The 27,417-nt window shown below is 49.4% G+C and overlaps 1 protein-coding gene across 6 annotated transcripts in view; it reads left to right on the forward strand.

Annotated features, from left to right (window-relative positions):
* INTS2 (integrator complex subunit 2) overlaps positions 1–27,417 on the forward strand; it is a 67,865-nt gene that overhangs the window by 5,361 nt on the left and 35,087 nt on the right. For all 6 annotated transcript variants that reach the window (XM_029611565.1, XM_029611564.1, XM_029611567.1 and 3 more), the window contains 5 exons: positions 3,824–3,926; positions 4,832–4,945; positions 16,409–16,539; positions 16,666–16,839; positions 23,714–23,940. In XM_029611565.1, coding sequence (XP_029467425.1) covers positions 3,824–3,926; positions 4,832–4,945; positions 16,409–16,539; positions 16,666–16,839; positions 23,714–23,940 — 749 coding nt within the window. The remainder of the gene's footprint in view (positions 1–3,823; positions 3,927–4,831; positions 4,946–16,408; positions 16,540–16,665; positions 16,840–23,713; positions 23,941–27,417) is intronic.

The raw sequence follows: 27,417 nt of genomic DNA on the forward strand, positions 1-27,417 counted from the left end.
AGACCTCTTCGCGCGCCTCCGCAGCTGCCATTGCGGCACGACGTATGGCGTAGCTGCGGGCCAGCTCCATTAGAGAAGATGTCCATGAGAAATTGGCCAATTTACCATGTAAAGGAGACAATTTGTTTGGGACTCGTTTTCAGGAAACTGTGGCCCAGCTAAAGGACCAGTCCGTGGCTGTACAATCACTCCTCTATCCTACTCTGCAACACACAGATACCCCACACTACCTCGCAGACAGATCTTCCAGTGCCGGCCTTATAGGCCATATGCCTCGTACCTTCCCCCACTTTATCAGCAGACTTCCCGTCCGCAGAATCAACAAAACCAAAACTGTCGGGGACGACCCCGGGGCCAGAGCCCACAAGCACAACAACCTGCTGCCCCGGCCAAGACTAACCCGTCTTTTTGAGCATCGCCCTGCCACCACCGCAACAGGTGCTAGCGGGAGGTATCACGGCACACATCCGGGAATGGGAGAAGATCACCACTGACCAATGGGTACTAGACATTGTTCGACACGGGTACAGAATTCACTTCCACTCTCCCTCCCCCCCCCCCCCACGCTCCCTCATACAGCGCCGAGGGGGTCCAGACCCCATCAAAACCGCTTGGAGCAGGAGGTGACAGTGTTATTACAACAACAGGCGATTCGCTGCATCCCTCGGACAGAACATCTCACGGTATTCCACTCTCCTTACTTCCTAATTCCAAAGAAATCCGGGGTCCTTTGTCCAATTTTGGACTTCAGAGAACTGAACAAGTTCATCGTCAAGGAAAAGTTCAAAATGATCTCTCTCAAATCTCTGCTACCCTTGATCCAACCCCAAGCCTGGATGTGCTCCATAGACCTCAAGGATGCATACACTCACATTCCTATGCATCCTTCCTCCTGGCAATACCTGTCTTTCCAAGTCCATGGCCAATACTTCCAATACAAAGTCGTGCCCTTTGGCCTGTCAGCAGCGCCCAGGGTGTTCACCAAATGTATGGCAGTGGTGGTGGCGTTCCTCCGCCAGCGGGGGATTGTGATATTTCCTTACCTCGACGACTGGCTGTTGGTAGCCGCCAGTTCGGACATGCTTCAGCAACATCTCCAACATACAATTCAGTGCCTGGACAAGTTGGGATTGATCATCAACTATCAGAAGTCCAATTTACATCCGGCACAAACGATACAGTTCATAGGAGCTCAGTTGGACACAATCAAATACCGAGTTTTTCTTCCAGCCGACAGGAAACGAAACATGCAACTCCTTTTCTGCAGCCTGAAGTTGACTGTGTTGCCGACGGCCGATGGCTGCCTCGATCCACGCAGTCTCCAATATGAGACTCCGCATGCGACGCCTCCAATGGGGTCTCAAACGGCAGTGGAAACAACATTCTCAACCACTACATTGGAAAGTGTCCTTGACAAGAACCACGATGACGGACTTAGACTGGTGGTTGCACAAACCAACACTCACCAAGGGAGCTCCTTTCACTTTCCTACCGCACAATGGGTCCTAACCACAGATGCCTCCCACAAAGGTTGGGGGGCCCACCTCGACAACCTCCAGACACAAGGCCTCTGGTCACAGTGCGAACAGTCTCTTCACATCAATCTCTTAGAATTGAGAGCCATCCGATATGCTCTGCGCACCTTCGTCTCTCACCTCCAAGGCCACCGGGTGATGGTCTATACGGACAATCAGGTGGCCATGTTTTATATCAACAAACAGGGGGGCTCAGGCTCCTGGACTCTGTGCCGCGAGGCCCTCGCCCTCCTGCAATGGTCCATCCACCACTCCATTCAACTACAAGCCACTTACTTGTTGGGAATCGCGAATACTCAAGCGGACCGGCTGAGCCGGATATTCCATCCACACAAATGGTCCCTCGACAACGAGGTAGCCGAGACCATCTTCCAAAGATGGGGTCATCCGTCCATAGATCTTTTCGCCACAGAATACAACTGGAAAGTACATCGCTTCTGCTCTGTGTGGCCGACTCCACACAGGGTCGCTCAGGATGCTTTCCTCATTCCATGGACGGAGCCCCCGATGTACGCATTCCCCCCAATTCCCCTCATCACAAAGACTCTACTAAAGTACATGAGGGACGAGGTGCAATTGATCCTTGTGGCCGGTACCGGCATGGCCACGACAACCATGGTACGCACACCTTCTACACCTGTCGTTGGATGCGCCGATCAGACTTCCCAATCAAGAAAACCTGCTGACCCAGGCCGACTGGTCCCTCCTCCACCCATTGCACTCCTCTCTGCATCTCATGGCGTGGAGGTTGAATGGCGCCTTCTGTCGGAACAAGGCTTCTCCATCACAGTTCAGGAGGTAATCTTAGCAGCTTGCAAGCCGTCCACGAGGAAAAACTATCACTTCAAATGGAAGCGCTACACCACGTGGTGCAACTCCAGGAAGGTTGATCCATTTACCTGTACGCCAGAAACTTTGCTGGACTACTTACACACATTGTATATGGCTGATCTTGCTACAGCTTCAGTCAGAGTCCACCTCGGTGCGATTGCAACCTTTCACCGATCACACAATGGCCAACCCATCTCTATCCATTCAATGGTCTCTCAATTCGTAAAAGGGCTCACACACCTTCGCCCTCCGGTCTCAAAACCACCGGTTCCGTGGAATCTAAACTTAGTTCTTGAACAACTGATGGTCTCGCCCTTCGAACCACTGGAATCTGCACATCCAAAGTACCTCACCTGGAAGGTGGTCTTCCTTACCGCAGTAATATCGGCACGGAGAGTTAGCGAATTACAGGCCTTGGTATATTATAGCCCATACCTCCGGTTCTATCCCCATAAAGTGCTCTTACGGACACACCCCTCATTCCTGCCGAAGGTAGTCTCCCAATTTCATCTCAACCAATCAATTGAGTTACCGACTTTTTATCCAAAACCTCATAAGAATGACAGAGAGAGGTTACTGCATACCCTTGACTGCAAGAGAGCACTGGCCTACTATAAACAAAGGACCCACTCGCCCCACAGGGCATCACAACTCTTCGTTTCTTTCAACCCGAATGCCCCAGGCCTTCCAGTAACCAAACTCACCATCTCTAGCTGGATCACCCAGTGTATACAGTTCTGCCATAATAAACGGCACTCTGCATTGCCATCTCGGCCCACGGCTCATCAAACACGAGCGGTGGCAGCCTCCATTGTCCATCTACAACATATTCCACCAGTAGACATTTGCAAAGCAGCCACGTGGGCTTCTCTTCACACGTTCACTTCCCATTACTGTCTTGACAAACAGTCGGCGGACGATGCAAAGTTTGGTAAAACCCTTCTACAGTCATTGTCCACGGACTCCACGAGGTCAATTGTCACCTAATATTCACCACGCTGTTTAAGACAATACCTATGACCTGTTCGTCAGCGTGCTGGGAGCTTAGGACTCCCATGACAGCATGGCTAATTCAGCCCTGCTATTGACGGGAAAAAGCAAGTTTGCTTACCGTAAATGGTGTTTCCGTAGATAGCAGGATGAATTAGCCATGCTGACCCCCCCACCTCCCTGATCAGTCGACATCAACTCTACGACCACGTTTGCTTTATCACAGACTGAGGAGAGTCGTTATCAGCGTGGGAAATCACGCGCAGCCTCAGAGCAAAGCTCTGACATCACTTAGGAAGTTCCGCCTCCCGGGCCTGACTGACAGTTCCTATGACAGCATGACTAATTCATCCTGCTATCTACGGAAACACTGTTTACGGTAAGCAAACTTGCTTTTCTTTACTAAAGAGTCGATAAACATCTGCTTTCTGACTTGCACTGCGCTTCTGGGAAATTTGTCATTGCAGGTGTCTGATTCCAATGGAGAGTTTTTCCTCAAGTCTTCTGAGCTTTTCGAGAGTCCTGTCTACCTAGAGGAAGCAGCGGATGTTCTCTGCATTTTACAAGCAGGTGCTGCAGTGCATGCTACCAGCATATGTCAAGCAAAATTGGTTCTTAACTTTAAGGGGCTGCATGTGTATTACAAGCTCAAATTTCTTTAGGAGCAGACTCTAAAAGTGCTGTAAGCAAGTTGCACTCAGGAATGCTTTATTGCCCAACCCTGAGGAGAATGTTATGCTTTAGAGGTTAGAGCTTAATGTTAGGCATTGGAGATCTTGGCTTCAGAACTCTCTGGGCACTCTGCCAGTGATTTTTTTTTTGTGATCATGGAGAAGATGTCACCTCACTGTACTGCATTTTATCCAGGTATACTTGTATGAGAACCAGAAAACTTTTTTTCTTTTTTTTTTTTTTAAATTGTAGCACAATATGAAGGGCTACTTGGATAATGTACACAGTCAAGATATTAGTGAGACCAATGTTTGGGCAATTGCCATGTTAGTATTGCTGGCTATTTAGTTTAGTTTAGTTACAGAGGCTTGTGGTTAGACATGGGAAAGATAGATGCAAGAGGAAAGCAAGTGGGGATCTTGTATGCTTATCTATCCAAGATGGAGGAGTAGAAAGAAGGAAGACAAAATAGACTGTCCTGGGCAAAGAGAAATCTTGCAGATGGTCACACTCTGTGGTTAGCAGCTGGGATGTATCTATAGCAGCGTGGACAGATAGGTGGGCAGATGGATGGTCTTTTTCTGCTGTCATGATATAGCATTGTTAGTACTTGTTTTTTATTATTTAAAAGCAGTCTAAAATAGGTTTATTAGCTGCACTAGAAAGAATAACACCATAAGTGAACCGTGCTGATTGAGATTCCTATTATAAGACTAACGAGAAGGGTGCCAGAGGTATCAAAAGTGAGTGGAAGGGTTGATGGGCTTTGGGGCTTTGACTTGCACATTATTGATTTCTTACAGAACTCCCTTCACTGTTGCCCATAGTCGATGTGGCTGAGGCTCTGCTTCATGTTCGAAATGGAGCCTGGTTTCTGTGTCTGTTAGTGGCCAATGTTCCTGATAGTTTTAATGAAGGCAAGTGATACTGGATCCAATTTTCGAACTTCCGTTTGTTTACTGATTGTTTGTAAAAAGTAAGCAGTAACTTAATCAGACTAGAAAAGAAATAGAATTTCTAGTGTGTAGACAGATGGACTCAGGACCAATGGGTTGTGCTCCCCTGCCAGCAGATGGAGACGGAGTCAGGTTTCAAAGCTTGATATCACCCTAGATACACCCCTGCAGTGACCTCAGTCCTTTAGTATCTCTCCGTCTCCAGCAGATGTAGACATGCTTCTCTATGGGGATTGCTGTACCTTTGGAAGAAGAAAATTGTACTTATAAATTGGAGAAAAAATTGAGCCCCGCTCTCCTGCGGTGATACCTAAAGGTCTCTCCCCCAGTTGAGAATTCCTGTGGCAATTTTTGAGATCCCTCAGAGATGTGCCTTGGTCCGGTAGCCAGTTCCTGGCATGGTCTTTGCTGCTCAAGCAACTGAAAGCCGAGCACGGTGGTGACAGCCAAAGCCCTCTGCCCCCCACAGCCGGAGACCGTCTCTGTACTCAGCCAGTAAGCGCTGAGCCCAGATAAGTTTAAAAAAAAGAAAAGGAAAAAATTAACCTTCAGAGAAGAGGGGTTTCGGTAAGACTTCCTCCAGTCTCCTTGCTCGGCATACCATACTGCCATCGTTCCCGATCCCGTTGGGCCATAGGGAAGTAGGATTACGAGTGGGTTGAGCGGCCCCCCGGTGGGCTAGGCCCTGCTTTAAGCTTGATCGGCACACTGGGTGATAGGCCGTAGCGTTGCCGTCTTGTGCGCATCTTTGTGAGTCTTGTATTGCCCGCTATAGGACATCTGTACGTGCAGTGCATTGGCTTTGTGCACGCATCGCATGCATAATGTTGTGCATGTGCTTACACGCGCAATAATGTAAGCGCAGTTACAGGAAAAGCCAGGTGCACGGGCTGTGTGTGCGCCTTGCCAGACCCTGCCTAAGTGCTCAAAATTTGTGCGCATAAATTTTTAAGTGCGAACCGATTGAATGCACAGTTCCCTGTATGTACTCGGATCAGTCCAGACTCCTGGGTTTTGCCTCCCCACCAGCAGATGGAGACAGAGAAGTTTTGACTGACTCTGCCCTATACCCTGAGGTGCCACCTACAGTCCGTCAGTATTTCTCTGTCTCCAGCAGATGATGAAGGTGCTCAACCCTACAGTCTGTAGTTAGTAAAAAAAAAAAAAAAAAAAAAAGACGGATAGCTTAGTTAGGTTTTCCTTAAAAAAAAACAAACAGGGAAACCGGTGAGAAGATTTGCTCAAGCCTCCCAGGGGGTTGGCAGGTTCCGAGGGGGCCATCCCCCCTGGTATTTGAGGCTAGGGGCACTAGGGGTTGAAGACCCCATTGCCCTGAGTGTTGACTGCCTCCGGGGTGATACCAGGGAGCCCGGCTCGCTCACCCCAGGAAGACAAGATCAGTTCCTGCAATGTCAGGTTTGAATTAAAAAAAAAAAAAAAAAGTAGCGGGCTTGCCTGCCAGGCAGACTCTCCGTTTTCTCTGACGCCGGCGTTCAGCCTCCGCAAGTTTCTTATTCCCCTGCGCTACTGTTTCTTCCTGCCGTGGGCTTTTCTCTCTTTTCAGCCGTCCCATCCCCAGAGGTTCTGGTTATGCCACGTGTGCGGCGACACGCGGGCGCGCGTTTCAAGAGACTGCCTCTGTTCGGCTTGCCTCCCCGGTGGGGAGGGAGCTTTGGAAAGCACCGGGGGCAGCATTTCTAAGTCGCGCAGGGAGCCCGGGGGGTTTGGAAGACCGCGTCCTGCCTCACAAGATCCGTTCCCGCCGAGCACGGGAACGGATGCCATTTGGTCAGCCTGTCGTATGGCAGTGCAGAGGGGGAGGGGACTTGCCCCACCTCTTTCTCCCTGCAGAGGGCAGCCTCCCGGGTGGGGGGGGGGGGGGGGCGGGCCATTGGATGATTTACCGCTGCCATCAGAGGAGAGCCCTGAGGGGGGCTTCGGACTCCTCGTCCTCCTCTTTTTTGCCTGAATTTGTCATGCTCCTGCATAAGGCTTTTAAAGCTCGAAGGTCAGCAAAAAGGCAGCCAGGGAGTAATGCAGGACAGTACTGGAAGCCAGACCCCTAAGAAGCCCAAGCCTCTGGAAGGGGGCAGGGGGCCAGAAGGCTAAGTGCCCCCTTCGGACTGCCTTGTCTCGCCTGGGGGCAGATTCCTCCTCTGAGGTTTCAGAGCCAGAGGAGCAGGATCTCAGGGGCAAGCCCCCTCTGGGGGCGGATCTTGATGTTGGCCAGGATCTTATTTCCAGTCAGGGGCCCCATGGGGTGGACGGGGATGACCCGAAGGTGGTCCGTTTCTTCTGGAGGGACGAATTATCCCAGCGATCCTGGAGGAATTGGGCATTGACAGCCCTCCGGAGGACTCTTGGATGGGGTCCGTTGATCCGGTCACGGTTGGTCTTTGAGGTCCGATCTGGTCCTTTCTCTTTCATCTGTCAGTCAGTGACTTGTTGTTTCGAGAATGGGACACTCCGGATTTGGGTCTGAAAGTCAGCAAGGCGATGGATAAGCTTTACCCCCTGCCAGAAGAAGCCCTGGACCTCCTCAGAGTTCCTAAGGTGGATGCGGCGGTGTCCGCTGTTACTAAGAAGACCACCATTCTGGTGATGAGGGCGACAGCCCTCAAGGATCTCCAGGATCTTAAGTTAGAAGTCCAGCTCAAGAAGATTTTCGAGGTATCTGCTCTCTGAGTGCGAGCTGCTATGTGCAGCAGTTTCTCCTTAAGGGCAGATCTACGCTGGGCACAGTTATTGCAGAATAACACGTCATTGTCGGATGAGGAGGTTGTTCAGGCGGGGTGCCTAGAAGCTGCTGTGGCCTACGGTGCAGATGCCCTTTATGATCTGTTACGGACCTCCGCCTGGTCTATGGTCTCGGCTGTTTCTGCCTGCCGGCTGCTTTGGTTGCAGAACTGGTCTGCTGATGTATCCTCCAAGGTCCAGTTAGGTTCCCTGCCTTTTAAGGGCAAGCTGTTCTTCGGGAAAGATTTAGAGGATATGATTCAATCCTTGGGAGAGAACAAGGTGCATCGTCTTCTGGAGGATAAGCCTAAGCTGAGAAGTTTTCCTTCGTCTTGGTCTCATTTCCAGGGAAATCGGAGATTTCGATCCTCCCGGTTGGCAGGTTCCTCATCCAGGCAGAATGCAGGCAGACAACAGTCCTGGTCTCAGTCCTTTCGAGGGCATCGATTTGGCAGATCTGGGACCTCCTAAGCCACAGGAGGAATTAAGTCGGCGTAATGAGGCGAGACCGGTCCATACCTCCGTTCCGGTAGTGGAAGGCAGGTTGTCTCTGTTTTACAAGGAATGGGCCAAGCTGACGTCGGATCAGTGGGTCCTCAGCGTGATAAGAAATGGCTACGCTTTAGATTTTGCTCGGTGCCCTCGAGACTGTGTTCTCATTTCCCCGTGGATGTACAAGGAGAAACATCGGGCGGTGGGGGACACCTTGAGATGCCTACTCGATCTTGGAGCCATTGTTCCAGTTCCGCCGGCAGAGCAGCGAAGGGGCCGCTATTCCATCTACTTCGTGGTGCCCAAGAAGGAAGGCTCGTACTGGCCCATTCTCGATTTGAAGAGGGTCAACAGATGTCTTCGAGTGCTCCACTTTCGCATGGAGACCTTGTGGTCGGTCATTGCGTCAGTACGCAAGGGAGAGTATCTAGCGTCGCTGGATCTCACGGAAGTGTATTTGCACATCAGAATCTGGGCCACTCACCAGAAATTCCTCAGGTTTTCCATACTGGGTCACCATTTTCAGTTCTGCACTCTTCCTTTCGGGTTAGCCACAGTGCCAAGGACCTTTACCAAGATCATGATTGTAGTGGTAGCGGAGCTTCGGAAGGAAGGCCTGTTAGTCCATCCCTGTCTGGACGATTGGATGGTTCGGGCAAAGTCTGAGTTGCTTTGTTGTGCAGCAGTGGACCGGATTCTTCAACTGCTGAGGTCACTGGGTTGGGTGGTCAATTTGACCAAGAGCTAACTGGTTCCCTCTCAGTCATTGGAGTTCTTGGGAGCCCTATTCGACACACATCTAGGCAGGGTTTTCCTCACCGAGGAGCAGATTGTCAAGCTGCAAGGTCAAGTTCGGGACTTGCTATCTCACAATCTCCCCAGAGTTTGGTACTATTTATGGATCCTTGGCTCAATGGCTTCTACTTTGGAACTGGTCCCATGGGCCTTTGCTTATATGAGATCGCTTCAGTCAGCATTGCTCTCCTGCTGGAGCCCGGTATTTGAGCAATTTCATCTTTCACTGCCTCTTATGGACTCTGCACGTTCCAGTCTTGATTGGTGGCTCCTCTTGGACAGTTTGTGCCGGGGGATCAGCTTGGAGGTTCCCGCTTGGACGGTGGTCACCACAGACGCCAGTCTCTCCGACTGGGGAGCGGTGTGCCAAGGAAAGTCGGTTTAGAGCCAATGGTCTGTGGAGGAATCCTGGTGATTGATCAATCGCTTGGAGACCAGGGCAGTGCAGTTAGCGCTACAAGCCTTTCTTCCACTTCTACAGAAGAAGTCTGTCAGGGTTCTATCGGACAATGCGACAGCAGTGGCCTATATCAATCGCCAAGGGGGAACCAAGAGTTGACCAGTGGCGATTGAGGCCCAACAATTGATAAGCTGGGTGGAGCAGCATCTGGCCAGCATCACAGCTTCTCACATCGCAGGGGTGGACAACATCCAAGCCAATTTTCTCAGTCACTGTCTCGATCCTGGGGAGTGGGAGCTCTCAGAGGACGCATTCCATCTGATTTGCAGCAAGTGGTCCAGACAGAGTGTCGATTTGATGGCAGCCTTCCAGAATGCCAAGGCCCCTCGTTTCTTCAGTCGGTGCCGGGAGCCAATGGCGGAAGGGGTGGATGCTTTGGTTCTCGCTTGGCCAAGGCACATCCTTCTGTATGTGTTCCCGCCATGGCCTCTCATTTGCAAAGTGCTGAGGCACATCAAAGCTCACCCATCCGAAGTGATCCTAGTAGCTCCAGAATGGCCGAGGCGTCCATGGCTTGCAGATCTCGTAAACCTGTTAGTGGAAGGGCCCCTGAGGTTTTGGGATCTTCCGAATCTTCTGCGTCAGGGTTCAATTTGTTTGGAAGAGGCAGATCGCTTTTGTCTTGCGGCATGGCTTTTGAGAGGCAAAGACTGAAGAGCAAGGGTTATTTAGATGCGGTCATCGCTACCCTTTTTCCAGGAAGACCTCCACGACTTTAGCTTATGTCAGAGTGTGGAGGGTCTTTGAGTCTTGGTGTGTAGACTGCAAGGTGGATCCTACTCGGGTTCTGGTGCCCGATATATTATCTTTCTTGCAGGCGGCCTAGTAAAGGCCTCTCGTGTAGCTCTTTGCGGGTACAGGTAGCGGCTCTCGGTTGTTTCCGTGGTAAAAATACGAGTTGTGCCCTTGGCTGCGCATCCAGACGTGGTGCGATTTCTCCGAGGGGCAAAACACCTGCATCCTCCAGTCGGGAATCCTTGTCCATTGTGGAATTTAAATTTGGTCCTCCGAGTTCTGTGTCCGGAACCTTTAAAACGGGCGACGCTAAAGGATCTTAACCTTAAAGGTGTTTTTTCTCGTGGCTATTTCCTCAGCTCGCCGGGTGTCTGAGCTCCAGGTTTTGTCCTGCAGGGAGCCCTTCCTAAGAATTACAGATACTGGGGTCTCTTTATGGGACGGTTCCTTCCTTTCTTCCAAAAATCGTATTGGCCTTTCACTTAAATCAGTCAATAGAACTCCGTCTTTTCCAGACTTGAACCGCTCTGATCCCCAAGATAAGAGATCTGAGGAAACTAGACGTACACCATGTTCTGCTACGTTATTTGGAGGTTACCAATAGCTTCCATATGTCGGATCATCTTTTTGTCCTTTGGAGTGGTCCCAAAAGAAGAATACCAAGTGTCTAGAGCCTTAATCGCCCGCTGGTTGAAGGAGGCTATTAGTTCAGCCTACTTGCTTCATGGTTGGCCGCTTCCGGTTGGTCTTAAAGTGCATTCTACGCGTTCGCAGGCAGCCTCGTGGGCAGAGTGTCAGAAAATTTTGCCGCAGGAGATTTGTACAGCTGCTACTTGGAAGTCTTTGCACACCTTTGCTAGGCATTACCGATTGGACGTTCAGGTTCTGGGGGGTTTGGTGAAGGTGTGATCCGAGCGGGACTCTCAGGGTCCCAACCCATGTGGTGGAGCTCTGGTACATCCTAGGAGTCTGGACTGATCCGGGTACGTACAGGGAAAGGAAAATTGGTTGTTACCTGCTAATTTTTGTTCCTGTACTACCATGGATCAGTCCAGAGTCCCACCCTTTTTCAGCATGAAGTTAACGGAGAGTCCACTCGTTCGTTACTTCTTTATATTCTCTGCAGACAAGTTCTCCAAAGTGTTTCAAAGTTTTCAAGAGTCCTGCTCCTACTTGGGTTTAGTGAGCGAGTTATTTATCATTGGTCATAGCCGGTTTGACGTTCACAATGTTGTGTTTAATTCGAGTAATTGGTTTTAAGATGTTCTGCTTTGATACAACGTAATACTGACGATCTGTAGGTGGCACCTCCAGGGTAAAGGGCAGAGTTGGTCAAAACTTCTCTGTCTCCGTCTGTTGGTGGGGAGGCAAAACCCAGGAGTCTGGACTGATCCGTGGTACTACAGGATTGAAAATTAGCAGGTAAGAACCAATTTTCCTTTACTGGCACCAAAAGCCCAGAAACTTAAGAACCTTGCTCTCTGCGCTGCTTGTCATATTAGGGCTTCTCAGCCTGACCTAGATTCCAACTTGTGTCAGCACTGTGAGGAAGCCCAAGGGGGGATTTTGACCTCTTTGGACTTTGCTGAGGCCCGGCTCCTCCCATTAAGATGATGGATTGGCAGCCTTAACTTGGAAGTACTCCAGATCTGAGAAACTCCTTGACTGGGTCTTCATGGGAGACGGAAACTCGGCTGCGTCCACCCCAGTTCCCCCTGGCCTAGGCATGGACCTGGTGACCTTGTCTTGGGTGAAATTTTTCCAGTGACTACAGGCCTTTGTTACAGGTACAGTCTACTTCCCCTGTCTGGGCAGAACTCCAGCCAGCCCCCTCTCCCTCTCCCATTCCCGTTGGCAGACCTCGAGGCATGCCCTGCTTGACCAAGTAGGAACCCTGATGGCACAGATGAAGAGCAAGATCCCTTGGAAAAAGGGGAAATTCCCCTGGGATTAGAACCATATCGAACCATGATGTGTTTTTTTTCATAGAGATGAATTTCTGGCCTTGGTTTCCCAGACCCTGGGAGTTCCCGGAGCGGAATCTGACGGAACCAAAGAAGAATCCCATTTTGATTTCTTGCGCAAAGCCTCTTGCTGCTTCCCAGTACTGGAAGCCATCCAGGAGTTGATTGACCTGGAATGGGATGCCCCAGAAGCAAGTTTTAAAGGGGGCCGGGCATTAGAAGCTCTATATCCGCTGGATCCAGCTGTGAGTCATTTCCACATGGAAACCTTTTGCTCGTGATAATGGCCATACAACCGGGAGAGTTCCTAACCTCCCTGGATCTATCCAACATCTACCTACATATTCCAATCCGTCAAGAACACCAATGCTTCCTATGCTTTGCAATACTGGGTTGCCATTTCAGTTCCGGGTACTGCCCTTTGGCGTAGCCACCTCCCGAAGAACATTTTCCAAGATTATGGTGGTTGTGGCGGCAGCGTTGAGAAGAGAAAGAATCTTGGTACAACAGGTTGATCCGGGCCTAGTCCATGGAAGAAAGTCTCTGGGTGACCAACAGGGTGACCTCCTTCAGGAGCTCGGTTGGGTAGTAAACCTGGACAAGAGCAAAGTCTCAAGCCTTCCCAGTTGTTGGAGTATCTGGGAGTCCAGTTTGACACCAGGCAGGGCAAGGTCTTCCTCCCGACCACACGGCTATGGAAGTTGATGTCCCGGGTGTATCAGTTGATGAACACAGTTATCTCCAAGTTCTCGCTGCTGTCACGTTGGATCCCGCAGTCTCAAGACTATTCAAATCTGCTCCACTTACCCATGGGAGTCTGCTCTCACCTCAAGTGGTGGTTGCAGGAGGCTCATTTAAGCAGGGGGGTGTCCCTGTTCTCCCCGAACTGGCTGGTTCTTATAACTGATGCGAGTCTCTGGGGCTAGGGAGCTCACTGTCAGGAATTCATGGTCCAGGGACGATGGATGGAGGAAGAGGACTTCTGGAACATCAATTGCCTGGAAGCCCAGGCAGTGAGGCTGGCGTGCTTGCAATTCAGCCACAGACTGCAGGGTCAAGTGGTCCGCATCATGTCGGTCAACACAATGACTGTAGCTACATCAACCGCCACGGAGGAACCAAGAGCCAGCAGGTGTGTCAGAGGACAGAACTCCTTATGGAATGGGCAGAAATACATTTTCCGATTATCTCAGCCTTGCACATCGCAGGAAAAGACAACATCAGAGCAGACCTAAGCAGGGAGAGTCTGGATACAGGAGAGCTGGTGTTGTCGGCCGAAGCCTTTCAACTGATGATAGATCACTGGGGCCTCCCGTCCATCGACCTGCTGGCCGCATCTCATAATGCAAAGGTTCCCCAATTCTTCAGTTGCAGAAGAACTCCGTGGTCCCTAGGGATCAATGCTCTCGTTCAGACAGGGCCGGAAGAAGAGTTGCTGGGCAGTTTCATTTGTAGAATCGAGCACCACAGGGATTAGTCCCTACTAGTAGCTCCAGATTGGCCCAGGGACCAGTGGTATGTGGATATGCGGAGGCTCCTAGTGGGACCCCCTGTGCCTCCCATCGCACAGGGACCTGCTACAGCAGGGACAGGTCCTTCACAACTTGACTCTGTCTTACGGTCTGGCCCTTGAGAGGGTTTGCCTGATAAAGCAAGGATATTCTGCGGCGGTAATTGCCATCTTACTCCACGCTCAGAAGTTCTCTACGTCCCTAGCTTATCTGCGGGTCTGCAGAGTATTTGAGGCCTGATGTGAGGAACACAGTGTCCCCACTTGGGCAGTCAAAATCACACTTATTCTGGAATTTTTGCAGGACGGCTTGAATAAAGGTTTGGCCCTTAACTCCTTGAAGGTACAGGTGGCAGCGCTCTCCTGTTTCAGGGGTGAGGTGAACAGAACTTCCCTGTCAGCTCATCCGGACATGGTCCGTTTTCTGAAAGGGATGAAGCCCCTTCAGCCACCCCTACAGTGGCCAGTTCCCTTGTGGAATCTTAATCTAGTATTGGAATTTTTGGCAGGGCCCTCCTTTTGGCCACTGTGTGGTCTTTCTTTGGGGCGGATTTTAAAAGGCGCGCGAATAGCCTACTTTTGTTTGCGCTCCAGGCGCAAACAAAAGTACGCTGGATTTTAGTAGATACGCGCGGAGCCGCGCGTATCTGCTAAAAACCTGGATCGGCGCGCGCAAGGCTATGGATTTTGTATAGCCGGCGCGTGCCGAGCCGCGCAGCCTACCCCCGTTCCCTCCAAGGCCGCTCCGAAATCGGAGCAGCCTCGGAGGGAACTTTCCTTTGCCCTCCCCTCACCTTCCCCTCCCTTTCCCTACCTAACCCACCCGCCCGGCCCTGTCTAAACCCCCCCTTACCTTTGTCGGGGGATTTACGCCTCCCAGAGGGAGGCGTAAATCCCCGCGCGCCAGCGGGCCTCCTGCGCGCCGGGCCGCGACCTGGGGGCGGGTACGGAGGGTGCGGCCACGCCCCCGGACCGCCCCCAAAACGCTGCCGACACGCCCCCGAAACGCCGCGACGACCGGGCCCGCCCCCCGACACGCCCCCCTCGGAGAACCCCGGGACTTACGCGAGTCCCGGGGCTCTGCGCGCGCCGGGAGGCCTATGTAAAATAGGCTTCCCGGCGCGCAGGGCCCTGCTCGCGTAAATCCGCCCGGTTTTGGGCGGATTTACGCGAGCAGGGCTCTGAAAATCCACCCCTTTGTGTTTATTAATCAGGAAAACAGTGTTCCTGGTGGCTATATGCTCGGCGCATCTCATCGCTGATCTGCGGGCATTGGGTCGCAAACCGTTCCTCTGACTCCAGGACCATTACAGCTTTGTACCGTTCCACCCTTCCTGCCCAAGGTAGTTTCGGAGTTTTATCTGAACCAGTTCATTTCGTTGCCTTCCCTAGATAAGCACAGGGATGCGGAGGAATACTGCCTCCTCCATCATTTGAATGTCAGTAGACTTTTGGTGCAGTATCTGGAAGTTTCAGAACTGGTCTTAAAGACGGACCGCCCATTTGTCTTTCATGGTGGAAGGAAGCAGGGTGAACCAGCTTTGTGGGCTAGCATAGCTTGCTGGATTATGCAGGTGGTCCCAGGAGCCTATGTGGAGGCAGGAAAGCCGTTACCTTCTCAGGTTAAAGCTCATTCCACCAGGGCTCAGGCAGTCTCATGGGTGGAAGTTAGACTGCTATCCCCTGTCGATATCTGCTGAGTGATGACGTGGTCCTCCTAGCGCACCTTCTCCAGGTTCTATCACGTGGATGTACAGGCCTGACGCAGCCTTGCGAGGGCGGTGTTAGCCTCCCACCCCGATCGGGAGTAGCTTTTGTACATCCCATTGTGCTAAGTCCATCTGTCTACATGCTAGGAAATGGAGAAATTACTTACCTGATAATTTCGTTTTCCTTAGTGGAGACAGATGGACTCAGCATCCCACCCCCAGCGGTCCAAGAATGGTGCCAAGGATTCGCTCGTGGATTTCGATTCCAGGAGATTACAGGTAAGTGGTCATCCAGTCCCTATATCCGGGCATCTATAATCATACTGGGTTTCAGTGTTTGTTTGGTTGAGTTCAGTTATGGTTATCCATTTTTAATCAAGTTTTTTTGTTAGTATGTCCACGCTGGCTTTTGAAGAGAATACTGAATGGCCGTGGTCACTGCAGGGGTATATCTAGGGTGACGTCAGCTTTGAAACCTGACTCTGTCTCCATCTGCTGGCAGGGGAGCACAACCCCTTAGTCCTGAGTCCATCTGGCTAAGAAAAAGAAAATTATCAGGTAAGTAATTTCTCCATTAAAATAGCAGGAGACAGTTCAAGCCACAGAAAATAGAACTAAAATATATAGAGTGGCATTGGTTTTCCACAAAAAAAAAAAAAAAAACTTGCTTAAATTTAGGATCCTAGTAGCCCATTTTCACTTCTCCCTCTTGCTGTACTTGCTTGCCTTGTGCCAAGCAGCACATGAGATCGGGCTAAATAGATTTTCTTTCTAAGCTGCTTGTTCATTGGCTCCTGAAGCAGTCAGAAGCAGCATTTACTAAGCAGACTACAACTCGAGTTGTGTTTTGAAAATCCATTTTTTAAAACAAGGTGTACAAGTTGGCACTTTAGCAGTATCGGTGTGTAAGTATTAAGTTGACACGAGCCTGTTTTTCAACGCTCTGACATTCTGTTCTTGTGTGGCTGAAGCAGTCCATTTCTTGTCATGGGGCAGAAGTGAGTAAAGCGCTTTGGTGCTCAGTTTGCAGAGGCCTGATAAAGAACGGTGAGCGGCAGGATGAGGAGAGCATGGGAGGACGCCGGAGGACAGAAGCTCTGCGCCAGCTCTGTAAGATGAATCCCGCCCAAGCGCTGAAAGTGCGAGGCATGGTGGTGAGGACCCAGCCATATAATTTACAGTAGCTAAAAGCCAAATTGTGCATGGAATGTGTGTGACAAGCCCCTGCCTGAAACTGAGCATGTGGTTTTTTTAAATTTTTTTTTTCTACCCTATGCTAGGTGGAGGAGTGCCACCTGCCTGGCCTGGGTGTGGCTTTGACGCTGGACCACACTAAGAACGAGTCTCCGGAAGAATCAGTGAGTGACCTGGTGTGTTTTGTGAGTGGTTTACTCCTTGGGACTAATGCGAAAGTCCGCACATGGTTTGGAACATTTATTCGGAATGGACAACAGGTGAGAGGAAACAAGGCAAAGCAAATTAAAAATCCACTTGGGCTGATGTAACTGTTAATGTAACTGAATACAATTACATTATATTCCTTTCTGTGTGCTAATTATCATCTTCCCCCTGACATAAAATTCTGTTCTAAATGAGCAACGAATTGTGGTTGCTGTGCTAGTCTACTTGGATATGCAGAATTAAGGGTCAACAGATGATGTAGGTGAGACCTTTTTGTTGGACTAACATATAATGCACCTGTGACTAGGTTTTGAGGGTCATCATCTCTTCATCAAGTTGGAAATGGCGTTTTCCCTGTACATACCCAGATCAGTCCAGAGTCCTGGGTTTTGCCTCCTTTCCAACAGATGGAGACAGAGAAAGTTTTGCTGACACTGGCATACAACCTGTTGTGCCATCTGCAATCCCTCAGTATTTCTCTGTCTCTAGCAGATGGTGGTGGTGCAAAACCTGCAGTCTTAGGATTAGTTTAAAAAAAGAAAAATATAAAATATATAGGAAAGTTAGAATTTCAGTCAACAAGAGTTTCTCCTATAAGGTTGGCAGGTCCTGGTGGGGGCCATCCCTTCTGGTTGAGAGGTGGACGAGCAAGGGGTTGGTATCCATTTTTTTTCTCTCAGTTCTTTTCTTCACTGGCAGGTATTTTTCTGTTCTTTTCTTTAAAGTTTAAAAAAAAAAAAATTCCCTCTCTTTTGTGCTATCAGTGCGGCGAGGCAGTCCAAGGCGGCCTGGTGGATGGTTGGCGGTTGTCTCAGGTGTCCCCTTGGTGCAGTTGTCTCCCGTGCAATTGCCCCGATGGGGGCCAACCTGCGCGGCAGCCATTGTGTGACTTGTGAAGTGCCGCCTCGCGGAGAGTGGCCTTTGTTCCCGCTGCTTCTCTGGGGAAAAGGGCAGCTTGGGAACGTCAGCGGGAGTAGTGAACAGGCATTGGGCTGCAGTGAAGAGTGCGGGGGATGCTGATTTGGCTAGCAACCCCTTCCCGGTGTCTGCAGGAACGGTGGCAATTTTAGCTTCTTTTCAGGCAGCAGCTGAGAGGGCTGGAGGAACGGGAGTTCTTCCTCCACTGCTCTCCCCGGCTGATGGAAGACCCACAGAGGCCTGGGGGGTCCTGTCTGGGGAGGAGAAGGACCTCTTAGAATAGGATCCTGAGGACCCAGCAGGTTTTTTTTCCAGATTTTGTGCTGCTTCTGCACAGAGCATATCTCACCAGGAGGGCCATGGGATGCTGCCTTTCCAGGCTCAAGAACCCACAGGAACCGAGTCGGGCCAAGCGGCCCAAATGGACGCAGGCGAGTAAGTTGACCAGGGTTCAGTGAATCCTGAGTCAAGCTGCACTTTCGGTGGATGCGGACGAGCCCTCGGGAGAGTCGGATTTCGAAGAGTCTCTGGCAGTGGACCCTCCGGACATGGGTTCTTTCCCAGACCTTCAAGATCAGGATGAGGGGTGGGGCCAGGCCCCAACAGTGGAAGGTGGTTCGCCTTTTCCTTAGAAAAGAATTGTGGCCCCTGATTCCATATGTCATTAAGGAACCGAGTGATGAATCTGATCATGGGGAGTTGGGCCCCGATCATGGAGGGCTTAAGAGGTCTGGTGAAGGCTTTCCCGTTTCATAAGTTGGTAAAGAAGCTGGTGCTTTGGGAGTGAGAAAATCTGGATACAGGTCTGAAGGTTGGCAGAGCTATGGATAAATTATATCCGTTGCTGGAGGACACTTTAAATTTGTTGTGGATGCCAAAGGTCAATGCTTCAGTGTCAGCTGTCACAAAGAAGATGACTATTCCTGTGGCAGGTTCTGCTGTGCTTAAGAATATGCAGGATAGGAAGTTAGAGGTCCATCTCAAAAAGATATTTGAGGTGTCTGCTCTGGGCATTTGGGCTGTGGTGTGCAACAGTTTCATACTTCAAGCTGGTTTATGCTGTGTTCAGTGGTTACAGTCTGATAGAGCAATGTCAGCATCAGAAGCCAAGCAGGCCTAGTGGCTGGAAGCCGTGGTGGCCTATGGAACCAATGTGTTGTATGACCTCATCCGAACGTCCTCCAGGTCTATGCTGTCAGTGGTCTTGGCCAGACAGTGTCTTTGGTTGCGGAACTGGTCGGTGGATGTTTGGTCTAAGTCCCAGTTAGGAACGTTACCCTTCAATGGGAAGTTGTTGTTGTTCGGAGAGGACTTAAGAGGAGCTGGTGAAGCATCTGGGCAAAGATAAGACACAAGCTACCGGAGGATAAACCGAAGGGTGGCAAAGGTACCTACTCCTTGCAACCTCACTTCCGGATGAATGGGCTTTTTCGGCAGAATCGGGCTATGGGAGGAGCCCAGAGACAAGGATCTGGCAGGCGGTTTTGGAGCCAGTCTTTTCAAGGTCAAAAGCCAAACAGGGATGGTTCCGGCCAGGGGGCATCGGTTTCCAAGTCCGCACAATGAATCAAGGCTGGCCCACACCTCTGTGCCGGCCATTGGGGGTCGGGTGACTCTTTCTTTTTTACGAGGAGTGGGCTAAGATCACGACGGATCAGTGGGTACTAAGTGTGATAAGACATGGTTACGCTCTAGAATTTGCTCGCCCGCTAAAGGACGTGTTTATGGTATCTCCTTGCCCCTTAAGCAAACGGGTGGTTCGGGAAATCATCAACCGTTTACAGATACTGGGAGCCAGTGTACCCATTGCCATTGGGGAATGGGAAGGTACTCCATTTATTTTGTGGTCCCAAGAAAGGAAGGGTCCTTCTGCCTGATCTTGGATCTGAAGAATGTGAACACAACTCTGAGTCCCTTGTGTTCGTATGAAGATCCTACTTTCAGTAATTGCCGCTGTGCGCAAATGAGTTTTTGGCCTCTTTTTAGATCTGACCGAGGCTTACTTGCACATAGCAATCTGGCTGGATCATCAAAGATTTTTCCAGTTCATGGTTCTTGGGACACATTTTCAGTTTTGCTCATATGAAACCGCTGCAGGGCGCGTTGCTTTCCTGATGGGGATCCATTGTCAGCAGTTTCATCTACCGTTGCCTCTTATGGAAGAAGTCAGGTCAAGTCTCTCTTTTTAGCATGGACTCTGTAGTGTGTTCTGTCATTAAATGGCCTTACCTTCTCTGCTGCTGCTCAGGAGAAGTGAGGTGAAGCCAGAATCCTCTGGGAGTGGATGGCCGTACATGGGACACCTCTAGCATGTCTGTCCTTATATTTTTCCAGTCCCAGCACACTTTGTATGTCGCAGAGCATATGGAGAGCTGTCCAGGTACTGCTCTCTTCACAGGTCAGTTTGATATGCAATGAGGGTCCCTAATGGTGAACTTTAGGTGTGGCTGCTCACTGGCTGAATATTTCCTTTATTTCATCAGCCAGGGGATAAAATTTCATTTTCCGAGGGTGAATGGCTTGGTCAATTCAGTCGCTACAGGGGCGCCAGTCCTGGGAGAGGAAGATGCTGCGCTTCAAGTTTCAATCCCCACTGTCCCTGACAAGGTGTAGGCAATGCATGGCCAAGATGTTTTACATGCCCTCTGCCATAAAGGAGAGTTTGCATCCTTACTTCCAAGATCTTCCATGCATTGAGTATTGTAAAATTTGAGAGCATTTGTGTTTAAAAAAAAAAGGGAGGCAGCTCCTGAGTTGAAAAAAACAGTTCTCCCTTCCTTGGTTGAATCCTGCAAGAGGGTTAGGTCCTAGAGTTCTTCGTCCCATTTCTGATGGCTTGATGGGCTTCCTTGGCCCTTTACACACTCATTGAGTGCTGGAGGTCATTCGAGAGGGTTATTCCTTAGAGTTTCTCTGGCCAGCTTTCTGTTTCCCTTGTCACATCACCCTGCAGCAAAAGGCTGTAAAAACCACATTGGACCATCTTTTCTCCTTGGCGGATGTGATCCCAGGGCCCAGTGGGGTTGGGATTGTTTTTTGATTTATTTCATGGGTCCAAGAAGGACTGAGCCTTGTACCTATTTGGATCTGTAGCAGTTCTTGTTTCAGAATGGAGACCTTGAAGTCCGTCACGTTGGCAGTAAGGCAAGAGGAGTTTCTTGCTTCCAGGAATCTCACAATGGATTATCGCCATCTCCCTGTGAGGGAGTGCAACCAGCAATCCCTTCATTTGGTAGCGCTGGGGAGCATCTTTAGTTTCAGGCTCTTCCCTTTAAGTTGACCACTGCTCAGAGGATCTTCTCCAAGAAGGTGGTGGTGGCGGCAGCACAGCATTGTGGTCCTTCCTTATCAAGACAATTGGTTGTTAAGGGTAGAGTTGGAAGCAGAGTGTTACAGTTCTTGCAGGAACTGGGCTGCTTAGTCAATTTTCCAAGAGTCATTTAAGTCCTTACCAGATCTTGGAATATCTGGGATCATTTTTCTTTTTGACATGAAGGCAAGGATTCAAAAGCTACAGCAGTTGATTCTATCATTGTGGTCTGCACAGAAGCAGACCATATGGCCCTACCTTCAGCTTCTCGGCTCCATGGTGGCAGCATTGGAGATAGTTCCCTAGGTGAAGGCTCATATGCAACTACTGAAGAGAACTTTGCTGTCCAGGTGGCACCTATAGTCTTAGAATTACTCCTTTCAGCTTTCAGTCTGGACCAGTTTGAAATGGTGGAGACTATTTCTAAATAGTGTCTGGATACAGTCTTTGCGGATGAACTGGAAGAAAGGGAATGGCCTCCTGTGGGTGAAAATTCTACCACAATAGAACAGGAATTGCTGCTCCTTGGCTATCCTGAATATAATGGGAATCTCTTTCCCATTGCCTTCCACTTTATCAGAGGATCCTGTTAGGAAACCATCCATGGGGTTTTTCCCTGGCATCAGGCTGTTACACTCCAGGTCCATCAGATCCCTATCTTCTGGTGTACAAGAGAGGAACAGGCTTTGATTTTGAAGGTTGATGCACTGCTCTGTTCAGTCACAAAGCGGACTATTATCCTAGTGGAAGGTAGAGTGGCCTTGAAAGTAGGGCAAGACCAGAAGATATAGTATGTCTTGAAGCAGGTGTTTGAAGCAGCCTGTAGACCATTGTACATGGCGGTCTGCACATGTATTGCGATAATGTCCACTTTTTGTTCTTTCTGGCACACTGCACTCCGGAGGACTTGTTGGATAAGGCTCTTCAGCTGAAACCAAGCATAGCATACCTCACAGACACTTTCTTTGATCTGATGTGAGTTGTGGCCAGGGGATTGGTTTCAGTAGGGTCTGTGGATTCTATTTTAAGATGGACCTCACTAAGCTTCCCTTAACAGAAAGCCTGTTATATGTGGAGGAGTTGCCCAAGGTCTGGGACGAGGCCAAGGTACTTAGATTTCCAGAGGACTTTTGCAGAAGACTGTTGATGCCTCCCCATCACTTAAAACTGGTCCCTCAGTGTTTCGCCTCTGCACGAAGCCTGCCTCGGTCTTTTTCTTTCTGTCTGGTCCTTGAGAGGTTCCAAAAAGAAAAAAAAAAAGTGAGTAGGCAGCCATTTCCTGGTAAGGTGTTGGTGACAGAGTTTCTCAGCTCTTTGCAGGAAGGCTCTTCTATGGCCTTAGTGCTTGTTTTCTTGATGATGCAGGTGACATCACTTGCATTTTTGTTATTTGTTAGACGTTGGAATTTTTTAGTCTTCAGAAAGGATTCCTTTTGGATGTTTAGGGTTATGGTTTAACCGGTATGGGGACTTCTTTGAGGCTGTTTTATGTGGAAGTGTTTTTCCTAGTGGCAGAGTATTTGAGATGCAGGTGCCTTGCGGAGAAATCTTGCCGAGACTAGTGAAGGTTTTGGTCAAGATGCATGCAGCTCCTTCATTTTTCTGATTGTGGGTTGGAATTAAGATGTTTACTGCCTTCTCTAATTTCTTCTGTTGACTGTATTTGCTAATATATTGATTTGGCTATCATAGTTCCTCATATCTTTAGGGTTATTTTATTTTCATTTATTTAATTGATTTATATTCCGCTTTTTAAGGCACTTCAAAGCCAATTATCTTCAGGTACTGGAGGTATTTCTGTCCCCAGAGGGCTCACAATCTAAATTTGTATCCAAGGCAATGGAAGGTGATGTGTCTTGCCCAAGGTCACAAGGAATGGAGGTGGGATTTGAACCCTGGCTTCCCTGGTTACAGCTCACTGGTCAGACCCTTATTAGGGTTTTGCATGAGAGCTCAGTTGAGTATAAACACAGAGGCAGTTGGTTCCTCTTCCAGGGTTTTGCAAGACGGTGTCTTGCTCTTCCTTATGCTCCTACTAAGCGTTGTCGCTTGGTTATGGGCATCAGAGAGGAGATTTGTTTTGCCTCCGAGGTGTTGCAAGCAAGTTTGCAGTTCCTATCCTCGTCAAGAGTTGCTGGGTACATTCCATTCATCTGGACTGGTCTGATTGGATGAAGAAGGAGAAATTAGTTCTTACCTGATAATTTATTTTCCTTGAGTCCAGTCAGACCAGTCCAGGACCCTCCCTCTGCTGCCAAGCTTGGACAGACTTGGGCAGTCTTGAACAAAATGGCATATCCCTTTACTATTTTGTTTGTAGGCTGAAGGATATAGTCTACAGTGTTTGTCTTAACCAGGTGAGTGTTAGAGCAGTATTTTTGCTTCTATGATGTTTTCTTTTTGGAAACACACTAATTGAAAAGGAAAAAATACAAAATAAGAGGGGAAAAAGAGAATTTTTCAATGGTTGTGCTGGAATTTATTGTATTTATTTTAATGTTGTCAAAGTTAGCTTGTTAGAGGTAAAACTGGCAAGCTGAGATCAGCGTGGATGCATATAAGGGGCAATGTTGGTGAACCTGTTGATCTCCATCTGCTGGTAGGTGGATATTATCCATTCGTCTGGACTGGTCCAACCGAACTCAAGGAAAGGAAATTATCAGGTTAAAAATTAATTTCTCCTTGGGCTTTCCATGCAGAGAAAAAAAGAGAGCAGCAGTTCTGTGCTCTGGCAAATGAGAAGGCAGCTGCTCCTGGAGCTGATGGACATCCTTCCGAGAGTGAGAAGCACGCATGTGGTGGAGGAAGCCAATGCTGACATGGAGCCCAGTGTGGCGGTGTACTCAGGACTGAAGGAAGAGCATGTGGTGAAGGCCAGCGCTCTGCTGCGTCTCTACTGTGCCCTCATGGGCATCGCAGGACTCAAGTACTACTTCTTCTTTCATACTTGCCTTTTTGTTTTTTAGTGGTAATGATAATTGGTGTTTATGCATGTTAATTAAGAGTCAGCTAAGCTGAAAATGCTGCTTTAAGTAGCGCTAAACTGCAGTGTTTGCCAAAATGTAGGGTTTGGCATTTAGTATGAAAACCTCTAGTTCTTCTCTTGGCCTTGAGACTGGTTTGTAATGTGGAGCATGTAAAATAATATTGGCTTTGGAATCAGCCAACCGAAACTGCTGCTTTAAAGATTTCTCAGCAATGGGAGCTAAAGATGTGTGCGTACATTGGACTTTTCTGCTCTGCCATATCTTCAGCCTACAGCTGGTGTAACGCGCCTCTCAGTTACCAGGTCAGCCTCCCCACTCTCCACTTCCCCTGTGTAGACTGCTTAATTTGTGACTGGCTTCTGTCCCTGACACTGGTATTTATCTGAATCTACTGAGCTTTACTCACCCATCTTCACAGACTATTTATTGCAGTTTTACTGAGATGTTTACAATTTGTAGAACAGAGTTTTAAATCTTCCACATATTCAGCCTGGAGTGAGTTTTGTAAGGTCACTAGATTGCCCGGCTTGGTGCTGAAGATACAAGATTTTACATGTAGAAAAGTCATTTTCAATGTGTTGCGTAGCTACTCGAATGCTGCCAAGCCTGTTAATAGCTTATTTACAAATATGTAATCCTTCATTTATTTTTTAAAGACCTTTTATAGAAGTATTATTAATCCCTTTCCAGTCCACCCCGAATATATTCGTCAGTAAGTCTATTGTATTGTGTTTTCTCGTCCTGAAAGGGGTTAAAGCAACTCGGTAAAAATGGTTTAACTGAAATCTGAATTTTGCCTTTGAATTACTTTTAAAAGTTTCAATTGCTAGTGAGCCATATTGACATATAAAATATTGGAAACCCTAGTTACAAAAATTAATGCTGTTTCGTACTCAAATTTTATAGACAAAAAGAGTGGATTATGTAGAAAAAGCAAAGACAATAGACTTTTGCAGTAACCTGTAAAGCGTAAAAATGTGTAGGTTGTGGTTCAAGAAGGAATAGAGGCTTAGAGCATTGTACTGTTAGTGCTGGCAATTTGGGCACACGCAATTCCTGATTTTTGCATTGCCACTGTGCCTGCTTGCCCTGGCATGTTGATTTGTGAGGTTGGCAAGACACTGGAGCTTCTGAATGTAAAGTTCCAGTTCGTACCCCAGATCAGTCCAGACAAGTGGGTTTTGCATCCCTACCAGCAGATGGAGGCAGAGAACTAAAACTTTTGAGGCACTGCTACATAACCGAGGGTGCCACCTGCAGTCCCTCAGTATATCTCTGTCTCCAGCAGATGGTAGAGGTGCAAACCTGCAGTTAAGAAAGAAGGGATAGAAGAAGAGAAGTTAGAAGACACTTCCTGAGGTGTTAGGTTCCTTCGTGGGTCATCCCTCAGGTTAAGCCGGGCGAGCGAGGGGTTGGTAATCCTTGATCAGCCTTAGCCCGCAGCAGATCCAGGGGTCTGACAGCCAGGGGTCCTGGTTCCCTCTTATCCCCTGAAGGCTCCTTCCCAGAGGTGTTGCCAGTAGCAGGGAAGAATTTCTTCCTTTGCGGCTGCTGTTTCTTTAAAAAAAAAAAAAAAAAAATTTACATTTTTCTTTCAGCAGCAACCGCTCGGGCTGTTTCTGGTTTGAACATCAGGGCAGTCCCGGGCTGGGGAAGGGAGCAGTGTAGCTCCTCTGTACGCGGCTTCGGGCTGCTCGGGGAGCTGGAGGCTGCATTGGGCAGTGCTCCCACTCCTCTCCCACGTGCCGCGATCACACGGCTTCTGTTTCTCTGCAGCAGGCCTGGCTGCGTGGAGACAAGATGGCGCCAACAGTGGTTTCCCAGCGCAGGAAAGCTTGTCGAGCTGGTGGCCTGGCTCGGGGACGGTTGAATGCCTAAGTGAAATGTCGTGATTTGTTCTGGAAGGGAAGGGCCTTCTAGGGAGAACGAGGCTGGTAGGGAGAGCCACAGGTTCCCAAGGCCCTGTCAAGATCAATACTGGGAGCCTAAACAACCTGTCAGGTAGGAGAAGGGCTACAGCTCGGAAGATGATGGACTCCCAGGAGCCCAGGGACTATCCTCCCTCAGTCTCCTGCGATCCCGTCGGGGGGGGGGGGAGAAGATGCGAGCTCTGGGCCGGACAGGATAAAGGATGATGTGGAATTTACCTCAGAATTTGTCTTGCGTATGCATAAGGACTTTTTAACCAGGAAAAGCACTGGCTATAAAAGGCATTTCTGTTAGCTGTCTCATCCTGCTGCAAAGAGGCCAAGGGGCTCTTTCGCGAGGGGGTCAGTGGACCTCCTTCGCCAACTGGGCCTGGACCATCTTGAGGGCCTGGCAGCTCAGATGATTCGGACCTAGATGACCCAGAAGATGGTCTCGGGGTTGGTCCGGGGATGGATCAGGATGACCCAGCAGATCTCATGGCAGATGTTGATCAGGATGGGGATAAGGACATGTCTGATCTGGAAGAGGTCCCAATAATGGAGGGAGATGACCCGCGTGGTTCATCTGTTTCGTAAGGAGGAGTTGAGGCCCTTTTTTTTTCCCATGTTCGGAAGGAACGGAGTATTAAGGTGGTCCAGGAGGTGTCAGACAATGAAGGAGTGGATCTGGTGTTGGTTGGACTCCGAGGCCCACCGAAAGCCTTTCCTCTCTCTAAAAGGATCAAGAAGCTGGTGAACCAGGAAAGGGACTTCCCTGAGGCGAGTCCCAAGGTGGCTAGAGCTGTTGCAAAGTTGTATCCCCTCACGGAGGATATTCTGCAGCTGCTGGTATTGCTGAAGGTGCATGCTTAGGTCTCGGTGGGCACTAACAAGACGATCATTCTGGATGTGGGTTTGGCAGTGTTAAAGTACGCACAGGACCGTAAGCTAGAGATTCATCGGGAGAGGAGGTTTGAAGTCTCATTGCTGAGCCTGCGAGCGGCGATCTGATGCAGAGGCCTGTTTATGCTGGGTTCAGAAGTCTCAGAAGTCTTCAGCAGAAGCTGGTGCTAATAGCCTGGCAACTCGGGTGGAGGCTGGGATTGCATATAAGGCTGACATGCTTTATGACTTGAGCTGGACTTTGGCCAGGTCGCAGCAGTCTCAGTGCAGCGTCTGCTGTGGTTGCGGAATTGTTCAGCTGATACGTGGCCCAAGTCTCAGCTCTGTAATCTTCCCTTTAAAGGAAGGAAAATTGTTGTTTGGGGTGGACCTTCAACAATTAATGCAGGTTTGGGGGAGGCTAAAGGGAATAATCTGCTGGAGGATAAGATGACAGTCAGGAAGTCTTTTCTGCCTCGCTCTAGGTTTCGCGAGGTGCAGCAGTTTTCGTCCCAAAAAGGGTTCTGCACTGTCATTCGGGGCAGAACCAGGGGTCCGGTAGGCAACAGTCCTTTCACATCACGTAGACTTTCCTGAGAGGGCTCCAACCAGGAGGCCAGTGGCAGT

The sequence above is a fragment of the Rhinatrema bivittatum genome, chromosome 8 (assembly GCF_901001135.1).
Source record: "Rhinatrema bivittatum chromosome 8, aRhiBiv1.1, whole genome shotgun sequence".
In the NCBI taxonomy this organism is placed as follows: Eukaryota; Metazoa; Chordata; class Amphibia; order Gymnophiona; family Rhinatrematidae; genus Rhinatrema; species Rhinatrema bivittatum.